The sequence below is a fragment of the Budorcas taxicolor genome, chromosome 5, assembly GCF_023091745.1.
Source record: "Budorcas taxicolor isolate Tak-1 chromosome 5, Takin1.1, whole genome shotgun sequence".
In the NCBI taxonomy this organism is placed as follows: Eukaryota; Metazoa; Chordata; class Mammalia; order Artiodactyla; family Bovidae; genus Budorcas; species Budorcas taxicolor.
In genome coordinates, this window is record NC_068914.1 from 87486253 (window position 1) to 87503822 (window position 17570).

Consider the following 17570-nt stretch of genomic DNA (forward strand, 5'->3'; position numbering starts at 1 on the left):
TTTGAACATTCTTTGCATTGCCTTTCTTTGGGATTGGAAAGAAAACTGACCTTTTCCAGTCCTGTGGCCACTGCTGAGTTTTCCAAATGTGCTGGCATATTGAGTGCAGCACTTTAATGTGCTATTTGACCCTCAACACATGCTGTTTGATTCCATGCAGCTAATGTTAGTAAGAGGCACTCACACCTTCTGTTCAGGACACAGGGAGCCTTTATATGTTGAAAGAACCACACCTTGCCTCCCGACAAGAAGGAAATCACAGAGAGAGGTTCAATTGTAATTTAGTATAAGGGTCTGTGATCTTCCTACTGTAAGTTTATTACAGAATTAAATATATACATATGTAAGTGCATACATATATGCCTACATACATATAGGACAACATATATACGTATGTATACAGAATGAAAAAGTTACCTTTTAGGAATTTACCAGAAACTATTAAAAAATACATTTTGAACTTTTAAATTCTGTTTCAATGGCAATCATTAGAACTAAAATAAAAAGATTGTTTTTCTCCTCTGAGCTTCCTGTGTTTAGTAAAATCATAAAGTATAGTATATTGATATCAAAAATATTAGCTAGGGTGGGTACAGAATTTTTATACTGGACTCTCAGATATACAGATAAAATAGGCTTATGTTACATCTTATTCCTCAATTCAAATGCTATGTTTACTTTTCCTAAATTTTTCACCCAATTTATTAGCCATCTTATTCATTTATTAGCCATCTTATTATTTCCATAGCAGCTATATCCCTTAATAAACTATAGTTCATTTTCTCAGTTCAGAGTGGTTTCTCCAACAACAAAACTGTCAGTTTGCTGTAGAGAAGCTACAGTAATTGCTATCATCAATTATGGTACCCTAAAAGAAGGTCCTTATTTCTATAATAGTTCTCACTGAATTATGTGTATATCCAGGAAGACAAACTGATCTGCTGAAAACAATCCGTACAGTGTTTAAACCTAATAGCATTTTCCTCCAATGTAGGCGAGGGTCCAACGTATCTCTTACATTGGACATGAGTAGCTTGGGCAATGTTGAACCCTTTGTGGCCATACCAACCCCGCGGGAGAAGGTAGCCATGGAGTACCTGCAATCAGCCAGCCGAATTCTCACAAGGTCACAGCTGAGGGACGTCGTGGCAAGTTCACATTTACTCCAAAGTGAATTCATGGTAAGCCTGCTGTTTGTTATTCACTCTTCAGGAGCCATTTTGATATTCTAGCCACCAGAGGCACATTCTAAAATGACACTGTCAGCTCAGAGTAAAATGGTTACAGTTCTAAAGGTTAAGTGCAAAGATTTCAGGTCCACCCTGCATCTCATCAACTACTGGGGAGTGTTCAAACTAGGACGTAATACCTAAATTAAGGCAGAGGGTATAGAAGTTGGCCAGGCAAAGACGTAGCAAGAAGGAGCTGACCATTCCAGGATGACAGAGCAGGCTTGCTTGTCACTATTCGGGGAATTAAATTGTTCAATTTGACAGGAGCATTAAAATTAAGGTGGGAAGTAACAAAAATTGAGCCTCGGATATAAAACAAATCTAAGACTTAATATGTTACTAAAGGTTTGGATTTATCTTGTGTTTAAAAAATATTACTATCCAGTTAGGGAGTTTGGGATCGAGAGGTACACACTGCTGTATTTTAAATGGAGAACCAACAAGGACCTACTGTATAGCACAGGGAACTCTGCTCAATGTTATGTGGCAGGCCTGGATGCGAGGGAGCTTCAGGGAAAATGGGTACATATATATGTATGGCTGAGTCCCTTTGCTGTTCACCTGAAACTATCACAACATTGTTAATGGGCTATACTCCAATATAAAATAAAAAGTTCTAAAAAATTACTATCAGCAGTAGGGTCTGCATTAGAAAGAGGTATTTTGGAGACTCTAGAGATTATCCTGTGAAGCTGTGATTACTCAAACCTAAAGAAGTAGCAGTGAAAATTGGAAGAGTCTATAGGAGTCTACAAGAAGTGGCCTTAATGAGGTAAGTCAGCCAAGAAAAAGGGAGGTTAGGAACGACACCCCCATTTTTAGACTTAGCAACAGGGTACATGTAGTGCCTTTTAATGAAATAAGAAACACAAAAGGAAGACTGAATGTAGGCTAAAAATTATGGTGAGTTTCATTCAGCTAAAGATGATGATGACCCATTGTTGTTGCTGGTGATAACTTAATGCATAAAACACATTTTATCCAGAGAGCATGGAGACACATTAGACCTTCTTAGGTTGAACTGTTTCCCAAGGGGAATATCCATTTTATAGAACCACTTGCATCTTAAAGCAGTTGTACATTTTAAGCCATATCCATTGGGTATAATAAATTGAACACTCTGAGGTGTTACTCAGATGTTTGCAACCACCCTTTCCTGAGCCAGCCATAGGTTTGATCCATTACTTTCATCACCTATTAAGTGTCCAATGTAAAATACTAAGCATGCAGTTTTAAAATTAGACTTTATAGTATGTCATCTCTTTATGTATGAAAAAAATGAAACCTGGGAGGATAAACAAGCCAATCAATGATCATGTAAGTGCCCAAAGGTATGTTTCTCGACTGCAGATAGCTCTTTGTTCAATGAGATAAGCCTTTAACATAGACTACTTCCCTGAAAGGGAAGATGAGGTCAACAAGGAATAGAGAGAGAATGCTGGAAGATGATAAATTGTGTGTGTCAGAAAACAAGAAAGAATGGGAAGAATGGAGCCAATCACAGCTTTGCCAAAACAGACTAACCTGTTTGAAATTACTAAGCATGAACAAGTGGTTTCTATTGAACAGTCAACAATTTTGCTTACTTTGGTAACTTGAAACTGTGAACTTATTTAGTTGGAGCAAAGAACAGGAATATATTATAAATATCTAAAATAATGCAAGTTTCAGAAATGATGTTTTTAAAGTAAGCTACTCCTCTCTATGGACCGAGTATTAAATTCATAGTGTAGTCAGGCTTTTCTTGAATTTTCAGATTGCCTGAAAACAAGGACAATTTAAATACATTTGTAGATAAGTTCTTTCATTTCAATGAATACTAGGCTGTCAAGTTTTATTTTCTTTTGAGAAAGTGTAGGTAACAAAAATATTATTTTATGTGATCCAGGGATAAAAGGCATTTTAATTTACATTTAAGCAATCCTCTGCAGAATTTTAAGTTAGAGAACATACCATTTTGTATAATCAACTCCTTAAAAATTTGTTTAGAAACTTTTGAAAACTTTGGCTTATTGTTTCCTTTGTTCCAGTCAGCATCAGATGCTCACCTTTTAGGAGGTCTAACATATAGAGTGACTCTTGCTCTAATTGTTCCCTCCTCCATCATTTGGCATATATTCTGACTTAATAAATATATTTGTATTCTTGTTAATTTCTAGAAGACAGTGTCTAAATGCCCTTCACTACAAATATTGCATTTACAACGAGAAATGGAACAGTAAAATTAAAAACCATTTCTTAATACAAAAATGCATCATATCATTATTACTTAAATCAACAAAAATGCCCTTTATATTTACTGTTTGAGGGGAAGTTTTTCATAATCCTAAAAGAGTCACAATTAATGTTAAGACAGAATCTATCATAATAAAAAAAATTTAGTATTAAATCTACACAAAGATTGGAAGAAATCTAAATACACTGTTAAAAAAATTTTCAGCCAGCTGTTTATAAATTTCCAGCAATTATGTCAGAACAGGATTCTTAAAACCTAACCAAACTTTTCTATGCCTCTTTAAAAACTACATATTGAATAATACTATCTAACACACAAAGCCATTTCTTAGAGTCAGCTTGTCAGGGTGCAGCTGATGTGTTTAGGAAAGGAAGGGTGTTGGCAAACCAGAGGTGTTAGTCTGTTTTTTTATAAATGACTTTGAAGTCCAATAGAGCTCTGGATCAGATGGCCCCCCGTGAAGATTTTCTTTGTGGCAGCATTAGATACAGTATTTGATATCACTTATTTTTGCAGGAAATACCAATGAACTTTGTGGATCCCAAAGAAATTGACATTCCACGTCATGGAACCAAAAATCGCTATAAGACCATTTTGCCAAGTAAGTTTCTTGAATTCAATAGTTTTCATTGTACCCCTCCCTCAACATTTCCCATCCTCACAATTTCCACATACACGCCAAATTTGGAATTGCAAACACAGCTCAAGACTAATAATCATTAAAGTGGAATTCCCTGGAGGTGGAGTGGTTAGGAGTCAGTGCTTTCACTGCTAAGGCCAGGTTTAATCCCTGGTCAGGAAACTAAGATTGGAGAAGGAAATGGCAACCCACTCCAGTGTTCTTGCCTGGAGAATCCCAGGGACGGGAGAGCCTGGTGGGCCACCATCTATAGGGTTGCACAGAGTCGGACACGACTGAAGTGACTTAGCAGCAGGAAACTAAGATCCTGCAAGTGGTGCAGCCAGAAAAAGAAAAAAGCTAATAATCATCAGAATGGGCTAAGGTTAATAATTTTATCTTGTATTACTCTTATTATGATGGTCTTCTCACAATTCCAGTAGACACATGGTTCTAAACTTCACTGTAGCACACATTATGGTCAATTAATTTTCACTAAGGGTGTAAAATAATTCAAGGGAAAAGAATAGTCTTTTCAATAAATGATGCTGAGACAACTGGATAGCCACATGCAAAAAATAAAATAAAATGCCTCACACAACATACAAAAATTAATTCAAAATAAGATCAAAATGGATATTCTAAATGTAAGAACCAAAACTATAAAACTTTTCACATAAAACAGATGTAAATCCTCATGACCTTGAATTCGTCAATGGTTTCTTAGATATGACATCCAAAGTATAAGCAACAAAAGGAAAAAATAAATTGAAGTTGGTCAGAATTAAAAAGTTTTGTGCTTCTAAGGGTACCATCAAAAAACTAAAAAGATGACACTGACACAAAATGGCAGGAAAATTTATAAATTATACGCCTAATAAAGGATTTGTATCTAAAATAAATAAAGAACTCTTATAACTCAATTATAAAAAGACTAATAACTCAATTTTTAAATGGGCAAGGACTTGAATAGACATTTTTCCATAAAAGATATACAAATAGCCCATAAACATATGAAAAGATGCTCGACACCATTAGGCATCAGGGAAATCGAAACCACAGTGAGATACCACTTCATATCCACACGATTATAATTTTAAAAAAGACAGTAGAAAGAGTTGGCAAGGATGTAGAGAAACTGCAAACTTCATACTTTGACGGTAGCTACAGCTACTGAAGAACAGTTTGGTAATTCCTCAAAAGGTAAAACCTAAAGTTACTATATGATTCAGATATTTTACTCCTAGGTATATATGTAAGAAAAATAAAAACATGTGTCCACACGAAAGCTGTACACAAATGTTTGGAACAGTATTACTCATAATAGTTCGAAGGGTAGAAACAACCAAAATATTCATCACCTAATGAATACAGTATTATTCAGCAATAAAAAGCAATGAGGTACTGATAAATGCTACGGCTTGAATGAACCCTGAACACATCATGCTAAGTGAAAGAAGCCATCACGGCCTCATATTGCATGAGGCCATTCATGTGAAGTGTCCAGTTAGGCAAACCTGTAGAGACAGAAACTACAGTTGCTGTCAAGTGTTGGGAGGCATGAGAAAAGAAAAGAAAAGAAAAGGGTATGGAGTTTGTTTGGGAGATAATGAAAATGTTGCCCTTGCTAGAAATATTTATCTCGCATCCTTACAGAAGAGTCTATAGGGCTGCTTACAGAGCCAAACTGCTGGGGTTCATATCCAGCTGCAGCGCTTATTCTATGGCCTTGGGTAAATTCCTTAACTTCATTTGCGAGACAAAAGTAGTAATATCCACCTCACAAGGCTGTTGTAAAGCCCAGTGCTTTGCACATGATAAAGTGCTCAGTGTTACTCTCATAACTCGGAAAGATATTATTGTTCCTTTCTCACAGAGGAGGAAAACTGAGATTTATAGATATTAAAGAAGCAAGATTCAAACCCAAACACATCTGCCCACATGCCTTTCATCACTGATGGTTGTACGACTCTGTGAATTAAACAAATAAAAATAAATTCTGTGATGGTACACCTCACACAAGTGAATTGTGTATGAATTATGTCTAAAAAAAAAAGTGCTTTTACGGAAAGACTTCATTATGCGTAGCAATCACCCAAGTCCTTGTTAAAAATGTGGCATCCTGTGCTCCACCCTGGGGATTCTGTTTAAATGGGTTCTGTTGGGCCCAGGAATCTGTACTTCTAGCAAACAGGTGATTCTGATGTAGGTGATACCAAGATCACACTTTGAGAAACACTGCTTAGACTATTTTAAAATTAAATTTAACTCTGTGAAATTTATCGATGTCAAGCAGTGAGCTAAATGCCAGGAACCAGGAAAGAATAAGGAAAATCATATAACATCAAAGAGGTCATGGACCAGAGAAGATACATGTAAATGAGTAATTATGTCCAATGTAAGAGTCCATGGGGTTGCAAAGAGCATGACTTAGCAACTAAACAACAACAACAACAGCCAGAATGGAAGTGTTGCCCAAGTGCTGTATGAGGCCGGAGTAATTAATTCTGCCTCCAAAGGCAAAAATACTTTGGCGAGGAAGCAATATTGTCAATCACTAAACAAACAGATGGAGCTGGGATCTTGACAAAACCCATAGACATCTCAGCAATAACTCTGGAAAGATGGAGCCCCAAAGGTTTGTTTCAAAGTATTAACATTGAAATAGTAGAGTCTTCATAATTCAGTTAATTATTTCATTCATAAACCTCCAAATTCTCCATACTTATGCTAATAGAGCAAGAATTACCATTAATAGTGTTCATGGGCTTCCCCTTCTGTTAGAGTTGGAAATACATTGTAATAGTTACTTCCCAGTAACATATTTTTAACTGGTCTTTATAGTTAAACCTGTTTACCTAAGATACAGTTATTGTTGAAAGATATTTTGTAACTATAATTGGCTGAAGGGAATGAAAGTGCTGTGTGTTACATCTGGTATCTCTCTCAGGCTTTTTCATCTCAAATTTACCAAACATAAGTAAGTAGGGCATAAACATGCGTTGTGATTATTATACTTAACCACCTAATCTCAGAAGGATTTGGAAATTATTAGGACTATTTTAAAGTTCAGCCTTCTCTGTTTCCTGCCCAGATGCTATCAGACAACTGCTTCATAGTCCTGTGTCAGCTTTTCCATTCCCAGAACTGGGTGGGTCACTTGAACCAGGGCACCTGTGCTGACAAATGATGTTGCAAATGACGGATTTTCTGTTGAAAATGTCTGTAGCCTGAATACCCCACCCAACCCCCTGTCATGCAAGATATAATCTAGTAAATATAGCATGGACAAGTTACATCATTGGTTGGAAAATCATCAGAAAAGATGGCGATGAATATAAAAATCTGCTGTTTATGGTTTATTTTAGACTATATGATGGGATAAGTTTGAAACAATCATTACATAAAATAATTTTTAAATGCATAAGCTTTTAAATATTATATTGTTTTTATTTTTTAACCTACAACAAACTCTTAAGTTTAAAAGCTTCCAGCTTTTGCATATTAGTGAGACTGTGTAATTTGGAGGATGCTTTGCAGCAGAAATGTGGATGGCCAAGAACTAACTAAAATGTAGCTGTTTTTTTTTTCTATGTAAAATGTCAGCCTGGCTCTGAATATTCTTAAGTGGCAGATTAAAGTGCTTATGTCAAATTTATATCAAATTATTTTATAATATAAACAAATATTAGTGATGAGAATATCTTTATGTCTTAATTACAAGAGCAATGGGAAAAAAACTGATATCAGTGTGAAATTATTTGTACAACAAAGAATTTTTATGTATATTTCTTCCATGCAGTTTATTTGTACAACTATGAAATAATATAAATCAAATTTTAAAATCCTAGTTACTCTGGTCATCACTTTTTATTTAAAAATGTAAAGTTTAATGTCTCCTACTTACATTATGTTTTCTGTTTTACTTTATTATGTGCCTGAAACAGAGTAGATATGCAAATCAGTGAACCACTCATTAAGGCAACAAGTTGTATGACTCAAGCAGAATATTGGAGTTAGACTTGATTTCCTATCCTGGCGAAAATATTTACAGTTTATGGCAGGCTACTTCATCTTTCTGTGCCAGCCTTTCTTTGCCCTTAAAAATAGTAATAGTCATACTACCCTATAAGGCTGTTGAAAGAATTACATAATCATATGTGGGAAATGGCTTGGAAAGTTCCAACAAATAGTAAACCCTCAGCACATGTTAGTTTCTCCTTTCTTTATCTTCCTAGTGAATTCATCATTAATCCCAGAAACAATTCCAGAAAATAAGAACCCTAACTATGGGAACATTTACAGTTTCAGAAACAGAGTACTAAAGAGCCCTATTTTCACATAATAACCATCACTGCACTGGCAAAATCACCACTGTCCACAAAAGCTCTACAATGAGGGAAATGTTCCCTATCTCCCGTGTGTGCTGCGTGCTCAGTCACTTCAGTCTTCCGACTCTTTTGTGGCCCCATGGACTCTAGCCTGCCAGGCTCCTCTGTCCATGGGATTCTCCAGGCTAGAATACTGGAGTAGGTTGCCATTTCCTTCTCCAGGGGATCTTCCTGACCCAGGGATCGAATCTGTGTCTCTTAGGTCTCCTGAACTGGCTGGTGGGTTCTTTACCGCTAACGCCACCTGGGAAGCCCGTTATCTTCCACGAGATAGTCATTAGCTGCGTATGGCAATAAGTACTTGAAATAAAGTGAGTGCACCCAAGGAACTGACTTTTTTTTTAACGCAGCTTATTTTTATTTTTTAAAATGTTTATTTATTGTATTTGGCTGTGCTGCACCTTAGTTGCAGCACGTGGGATCTTGGGTTGCGACATGCGAGCTCTTTAGTTGCAGTATGTGGGATCTAGTCCCCTGATCAAGGATAGAACCTGGGCGGCCTGCATTGGGAGTGTGGGGTCTTAGCCACTGGAGCACCAGGGAAGTCCCAGGGAACTGACTTTTAAATTTTGCTTTGTTTCAATCAACTTGAATTTACCTACACATGGCTAGTGGCTACCATATTGGACAAAGCAGGCCTAGATTCTTCTCTCTCTTCCACAACAAATTTGAAGACGATTCCCAATTACCTTGAAGGTGTGGCCAGTCCTTACCCATCCGTCCATCTCCCACTTCTCCTGAATTCATCTCTGAGAACCATCCTATTCCTCTCATCTCTGCCTTTGTCCATCACTAGCAGTGATACGCTTTATCTAATAGCTTCCTCTCTGACTTCAAACCTTAAGCACATTTCTTCCTGACGAGGAAATCTGCAGACAAGCATGTTGTTGTTCAGTTGCTGTCATATCCAACTCTTCGCAGCCCCAAGGACTGCAGCACGCCAGGCTCCTCTGTCAGCTGTCTCCTCGAGTTTGCTCAAATTCATGTGCACTGAGTTAGCCCAGTATAACCTTTGACAAAATCTGATATGATTCTAATCAAAATATCAGGATCCAGGTATCATTTTGTCTATTAAATAGAAGGCTTAAGATTTCCAGGGGTATTTTAAAGAGATGGAGAAGAGGGCAGACTTTCATGTGCTCTGTACACCAGACCTGTGTGTGTGTGTGATACTTTGTAGAGAGGAGAAAACAAACAAGAAGGAAAGAAGAAAGAAGAAGAGGGGGAAGGAGGGAGGAAGGAAAAGGATGTAAGGAAGAAGGGAGGGGAAAAAGAATGGAAGGAAGAAAGCAAAGGAAATAAAAAGAGAAGAGCAGGAGAGAGGAGCGAATGTGATCAGTGTCCAGTGTAACACTGAATTCATGCACTGCATGAATGAAATTATAACAGTAAAGATGAGGACAATAGTACATGATGAGGACAATGACAAAATTTTGTTTTTTAATACTTGGCTTTTTATTAGACCAAACTAGCTTTAAAAAAGCATCAATTCATTTTCATTTTCTCCTACTCCATCATATATTGTATTCTTGGGGTTTTTTAAAGTATTTCAAAATCTCTAAATATTTGGAAATACTGTAAATTACTAATTTTCAACATAAAGTTAGCTTAGCTTGACAAGGAACCTGCTTCTAAGCAATTTTGGGGTTGAGTTCTCAGTAAATCATATACATCATAGGCATTATAAAAACTGAAGGAAGTGGGCCTCTTTTCAAGTGTGAGTGGTTTAGGCCATTCATGGAAACTTTTAAAATCAGTGGATACTGAAAATAAATGGAAGTTTTCTCATCCCCTTTGCTATGAAAAGAGAAAAATCTGGAAGAAAAGCATTATTTTAACTCTTTCCAATTGAAATTAATTCTGATATTAAACCCACTCTGAGCCACATATCAAGTAGAAATCACAAAAGATATAAAAGTTAATTAAAGACAGCCTTTGTTCTCAAGGGGCTCATTGCAATCCATTGAGGGCAAGAAAGAATTGAAACACTTAAAATACAAGATGTTAAATACTAAAATAAAATTCAAGCAGCATGAGCAAAGAAGAGAATGCCTAATTCTGCCAGGAAGACAAGGGAAGACTTCAGGAAGGAAGTATCTCTTGAACTGAGCCCTGAAGAATGAGGACGACTTGCCCATGCAGAGACGGCAGGGAAACAATATGTGCAAAAGCACAGAATCTGCAAGAATATGGAGTAGTTGGGAGATTGCCCTCAGCCCTTGTGACTAGAGTATGTACTCTGTGTACACACAGAAAAATGACGATAGATGTGCTCAGTCATGTCTGACTCTTAAGACCCCATGGACTGTAGCCTGCAAGGCTCCTCTGTCCATGGGATTCTCCTGGCAAGAATACTGTAGTGGGTTGCCCTTCCCTTCTCCAGGGGATCTTCCTGACCCCGGGGTGGAACCTAGGTCTCCTGCATTGCAGGCAGATTCTTCACCATCTGAGCCACCAGGGAAGCCCCATTGACATTCTAAGAAACTTAAAAGAGTAAGTCTGGTTAACCTATTCTTTCTTGTTTTCTTCATTAGATCCCCTCAGTAGAGTATGTTTAAGACCGAAAAATGTCACTGATTCTTTGAGCACTTACATCAATGCTAATTATATTAGGGTAAGTAAATCTAAATTTCTTTCTGATAAGCATGTTGATTTACTGTCTGGAATTGTTGGGTTGTTTTTTTTTTAAACCCCTCAGAATAGATTAACTTTAATTTAACTTGGTTGCTAGCAAGTTTTGTTTTGCTCACTTGGTCATAATCAATGCCAGTAGGTCTTCCCTTCCTGTGTGTCTGTGGCTACGGTGCTCCCTCTGAGGTGCTCTGGGGAGGACTGCGCTTCACAACCCCCAGTACCATGTGCGCACTCGACTCGTTGGGAGAACAACCGCCAGAGTGGTGGTGCTCGAATCAATGAAGCCTCGAAAGTGTGTAGCTTTTGGACCTGCAGAGTCGTTCTGTTTTGAAGATCTTTCACCTAAACTTTCAGTGCAAGGCATGGACTTCAAAGCCAACATTTTTTCTTTTTTTTCTCAAACTAGGGCTACAGTGGCAAAGAGAAAGCATTCATCGCCACACAGGGCCCCATGATCAACACCGTGAATGATTTCTGGCAGATGGTTTGGCAGGAGGACAGTCCCGTAATTGTTATGATCACAAAACTCAAGGAAAAAAATGAGGTATGACCTTTTCCCAAGTGCAGAACATTGTATTTTTTCTGTTGCTCTAGAACAGAGATTGTTTAAGGAAAATTACCATATACTTCCTAACAAATTTAAGATGTTAAGACACTTAAAGGCTAGGTCAGTTTATGCTCCCCCAAAATGGTAATTGGTGTCTTATGAATGATATCTTTCTTTCAGTGAAATCAATGTGCTTGGCATACACCATTCACACTTGTATCCATATATCTATGTAAGGAAATGAGGGGCCCTGAATCATCACTCTGATTTATAACAGGGAAATAAAAAATTGTTTATTTACATCATGAGCAATTTTTGAGCACCTACTAAGTGACAGATACTATTTTATTTACTTATTTTTCTATGGCTGTGCTGGGTCTTCATTGCTGTGCAGGCTATTCTCTGGTGGAGGAGAGCGGGGGCTACTCTCTAGCTGTGGTTTGTGGGCTTCTCACCATGGACAGAGGAGCCTGGAGAGCTACAGTCCATGGGATCGCAGAGTCAGACAGGACTGAGCGACTAACACACACACACACACACACACACACACACACACACACACACACTGTGGTGGCTTCTCTTGTGGTGGAGCACGGGCTCTAGGGTGCTCAGGCTTCAGTAGTTGCAACTTGTGGGCTCAAGAGCGCAGACTCAGTAGTTGTGGCAGACGGGCTTAGTTGCTTTGCAGCCTGTGGGATCTCCCTGGACCAGGGATCGAATCTATATCTCCTACATCAGCAGGTGAGTTCTCTACCATGTAGCCACCAGGAAAGCCCCAGATACTATTTTAGTTGCTGGCAGTTTATTAGTAAACAAACACAAAGATTCCTGCCCTTGGTAGATTTTAACTTTCTAGTGAGGAGGAGACAGACAAAAAGCAAGAAGCAGAATTTCATAAGAATATAGCATATTAGAAGGAACAGATGCTGTAGGAAAAAACAGTAGAGTGGGATAAGGGGACTGGGTGTCTGAGCTGTAGGCAGCAGTAGAAGAAGAGTAAGCTGAGGTATCATACAGGGGGATACACCTCACTGAGAAAGTGAAATTTGGAGAAAGATTTGAAGTTAACCAAACCAAACAACTTTCTCAACATTTTCATAAAACAAAATCCAAGAAAGGGACAAAATTAGATCCCATATCCATACTAGTAAACTTTTCTAAGGATCTAGCTTATAGAATATGCTTTCTGTATTTTGCATCATAAAAATAAAACTGTGTAATTCCCAAAGAGTGCTATCCTAGGCACTGCCTATATTTCATGACATCTTATTGAGATAATTTACAGTCTGATTTTAGCCAGTATTTGTGTTTGTTTTCTGATCAAAATTACTCTGCCCGCGTCTCACCCTGACAATAAGAATTTAAGAAAATGGAAATTTCCCTTTTACTCCTATGGTGAGTTGCAACCACCGACCATAGTATAACCATGCTGCTAATGTAGAAAACTCAGGTCTGCAAACAGCAACTTAAAGTTCTTTTAAACTTTTGTTGTTTTCTTCCATTTTTGCTACAATAGACAAAGAATCTTTTGCTGAAATTTATCCTGGGAAAAAAGTATATTTTTGGCCAGTAGATGAAGTTATATACTACATTAGCTATATGTTTACTAAATGTATGCATTTCCTTGAATCTTATATGACAGCTTAAAGTGGCATAATAAAATAATCCTTAATATTCTTAGCTATTTCACCCAATATCAACTTGTCAACATAATAAGCCACTGACAAGTTCTGCACAGTTGTTTAATATCTGTGACAATTTACCTTCATGGCAGGAAAAAAATTCAAGTTTTAAAGGTACATTCTCTGTGTATTTATACCCATGAAAATATAAATAGAACTTATGTAATATGGCTGCTGCTGCTGCTGCTGCTGCTAAGTCACTTCAGTCATGTCCAACTCTGTGTGACCCCATAGATCGCAGCCCACCAGGCTCCTCTGTCCCTGGGATTCTCTGGGCAAGAATACTAGAGTAGGTTGCCATTTCCTTCTCCAATGTAATATGGCAAGCTAGATAATCTGAAAAACCAGTCATACTGAGTGAAATATGATATGACATGCATAGCAGAGCTTGGGGGAGAAAGTAAATTCTGGTAGTAAAAAACTGAATAAAATGCATAAAACCAGAGAATTACAGGTTACTTGTGTTTTCATGATAATATAAGAACTGGAGACAAAGCTTTGGGCTTGCAGGAGCCAGGACTTAGAATTGAGATCTTCCACCAAGTGAGTACCTGCAAGGGCTATACTTTCAGTGAAAGGGTGAACCACAAAAATAAACCTGCCTACCAAAATAGGATTATGCTGCTGCTGCTAAGTCGCTTCAGTCGTGTCTGACTCTGTGCGACCCCAGAGACGGCAGCCCACCAGGCTCCCCCATTCCTGGGATTCTCCAGGCAAGAACACTGGCGTGGGTTGCCATTTCCTTCTCCAATGCATGAAAGTGAAAAGTGAAAGTGAAGTCACTCAGTTGTGCCTGACTCTTCACAACCCCATGGACTGCAGCCCGCCAGGCTCCTCTGTCCATGGGATTTTCCAGGCAAGAGTACTGGAGTGGGTTGCCATTGCCTTCTCCAAATAGGATTATAACAGAAAATTAATCTATCAAAGTCTGGCCTTCTCATGGGATCAATAGTAAGGTACTCTTGAGTATTCAGAATTCAAAAACTAGGAAGCACCAAATGGTAAGTAATTAATATAAAATAATAATTTTTAATGTATATAAATCATTTATAAACTAGTTTATATTCATTTAATTAAAAAATTAAAAGTAATACTGGATTGGTATGGCACTTTACAAAGTCTTCTGCTATCTTCACAGCAAACACTACACAGAATTTCAAGGGAAAAAGCCCAGCAAATATAAACTCAGAAGTCAAACTTCTGAGAAACACATGGAAATAACCAACATAAGTAAAAATCAGAAACAAGAAATAGTAGAAATAAACCTATGAGAAATTGAAACAATAGAAACTATAAATATAGGCTTTTTTATAATTAAACATACAAAATATAAAATTAAAAACTTGACAAAAGAACAATTTACTATCAAGAAAGACTAGGAAGATTTAAAAACAAACCAAAGTGGCCTAGAAATAAATATCATACAGACATTAAAATGAAAAAACTTCATGAGATAAGTTGATTGGCAAGCTGGACACAGTTGAATAAATAATTACTGGATTAAAAAGCATGGGAGGGGGTTCATGACTGGGGACTCATGTACACCCATGGCGGATTCATATCAATGTATGGCAAAACCAATACAGTATTGTAAAGTAAAATAAAGTAAAAATAAAAATTTAAATTAAAAAAAATAAAATCAAAAAAAAACAAAGAGCAGAGCTAAGGAAATTATCTAGAAGATCAAAATGATCAAAAATGTGAAACAGAGTTTCAGAGGACAGTATTTAGATATCCAATGTATGTCTAATGGATATTTTAGAAGAAAAGGGAGAATATAAAGAAAAGAAGTAATACTTGAGGAAATAATGGCTAGGTATTTTCCAAAACTGGTGAAAGACTTGATCTCTCACAGTAAAACCTAGACTTAAATAAAATAAATCCACAAGTGGACACATCTGTGGAACTGAAAAACACTGTAGAGATTGTTTTAACAACCAGAATGACTAACAATTGGCTTCTCAATAGTAACAGCAGAAGCCAAAAATCAGCAGAATAATACCCACAAAGGAATGAGCAGAAATCACAGACACCTTAGAACTCACTCAAGATTTAGCAATGCTTCCTAGATCTGAGTAGACTGAACTCCTTCCCATTTTGGTTGGAATTACCATTTTCTGAATAGATTGTCATGATGTATTTTCTCAAAGAACATTCATACCTTTATTAATTCTATTTCTTGTATTAAAAATAAACTCATACAAAATTAACATAGAAAAAGCACTGTGATTTATGCGATTACATAAATATAAGGATGTAAATGCTTTGAAACAAGTTTTTTTTCCACTGAAAACATTTGTTGCATATTTATTAATGACTAAATACTTGGCAAAGCGTATATCCCACAAGGATTAGAGAATAGGTTTAGTAACTGTGTAAGATAAATTATAATTTTTGTTGTCCTGAGCATTTCATTCCTCCCATGTTATGATATATTTGTTTCCTTAGACAAAAAGACAGAGATATGCCAATGGTGCTGTAACTCGTTCTTGAGTCAGTTTTCATCAGGACAGGACAGAAGAAGCCAAGATTATGAGTAAGAATTCCCTAGAAGTTAAGTAAGATGTGACATGTTTTAAAGGCCAACAGAGATAATATGAATAATTGGCAAACCTGCCAAAGCCCTAACAGACAGTTATATTCTTCCCTTCTGTCCCCAAGACCAAAGTTTGTCATTCTAAGAGAACTGCTGTATGAGATAAATAGGTATTTCAAAGCGACAATGAGTTGGTTAACTGACAATGTTCAGACATCTCCATTCTGAATGTGAATGTACAAAGAAATGGAGCCCATCTTGTTCTTTCCTTTTCAAGTGCATTAAACCTGAAGCTAACCTGTGGGCTTCCCAGGTGGCACCATTGGTAAAGAACCCACCTGCCAATGCGGGAGATAGACAGGGTTGGATTTCCTGAGTCAGGAAGATTCCCTGGGTTGAGAAGATCCCTTGGAGAAGGAAATGGCAACCCACTCCAGTATTCTTGCCTGGAGAATCCCATGGACAAAGGAGCCTGGTGGGCTACAGCCCATAGCGTCACAAAGAGTCAGACACAACTGAAGCAACTTAGCACACAAACCTGTTGGTACCATTCTCAGAATTCTTGTTCTCCATAGGAGAGTCAAGTAGATCTGTTGAAAGCCAGAATTTTTGAAAAAATAATGGCCACATAAAGGATGATTGAGGTTTTTATTTTTCACTTTGGTTGCATAATTCAGAAATGGAAGAGGTATTATTTTTTCTTATCATTTTTAGCCTCTTGCCTTTTTAAGTGTCTGAGATATATATTCTGGAAATATCAAAGTAAATATTGATATATTATGTTACTCTTCTGTGTGCAATTTGCTACATGTATTTTACCATGGCCAGTCATAATTCCGAATATTGCAATAAAGATTTTGACTTCTGTTATTATTGATTACTCATTAAATTGAAATGAAAATTCCTTTCCATCCAGATTTACTAAAGATGTACAAAGAGTACTATGGAAGAAATTTTGATGTTTTACAAATCAAAATGATACTGAAAAGTCTGGCTCAAAAGAAATAGGCAGTAGACTTCACACTGCCAGGAAGATGCTGTTTACCAAAAATGTGCCAACTTTCAATTGTGTTAAGCGTCATTGTTTGAAATAGACAAAAATCATTTCCTCCAAAAATATGTGAGGGTGGAGTTATCTTTAGAAATTCCCAGGCTTTGTATTTTCATGAACCTTTCTACTTTCTAATAAATAAATAAAAGAATAATTGCCAGCTCTTATTCAATAATCACAATATTCTCATAGTTACTTTATTAAATAAGAATAGGCAAAAAAGTTTTAAATAAAGCTGACATCAATTCTCATCTATAGTGTGAAAGGAGAACCAATTTTTATTGCTGGTAAGTTTGATTTCTTCATTTACGTAAATCTCAAGGAAGGAATTCCTCTTGAAAGAAATAAAACATTGAAAACACAGTGTTCAAACTTTTAACATGAACTATTGCTTACTAGAGAAGACACAGCAGCTAAAACCTGAAAAGCTAGAGTTAGATCAGTCTAAACAGTACAAGAAGCACTTCTATATTTCCAAAGTCCTCAGACTAGCTCAGACTTTCTGCTAAGAAAGAAGTGGCTATGAATGTTGGTCATATTTTGTGTACAGTGGAAGATATTTTCCACCGACTGCCATTTGTTGAATGTACATAGTAAGCACAGTTCATATGTTAATTCAGTTCATTTTCACTCTATCTCTAC

The 17570-nt window shown here is 37.0% G+C and overlaps 1 protein-coding gene across 1 annotated transcript in view; it reads left to right on the forward strand.

Annotated features, from left to right (window-relative positions):
- The window catches only part of PTPRR (protein tyrosine phosphatase receptor type R), a 275894-nt gene that overhangs the window by 216413 nt on the left and 41911 nt on the right, over positions 1-17570 (forward strand). The window contains exons 7-10 of the mRNA XM_052640206.1: positions 995-1181; positions 3985-4069; positions 11013-11092; positions 11519-11656. Of these exons, the coding sequence (XP_052496166.1) occupies positions 995-1181; positions 3985-4069; positions 11013-11092; positions 11519-11656 (490 nt within the window). The remainder of the gene's footprint in view (positions 1-994; positions 1182-3984; positions 4070-11012; positions 11093-11518; positions 11657-17570) is intronic.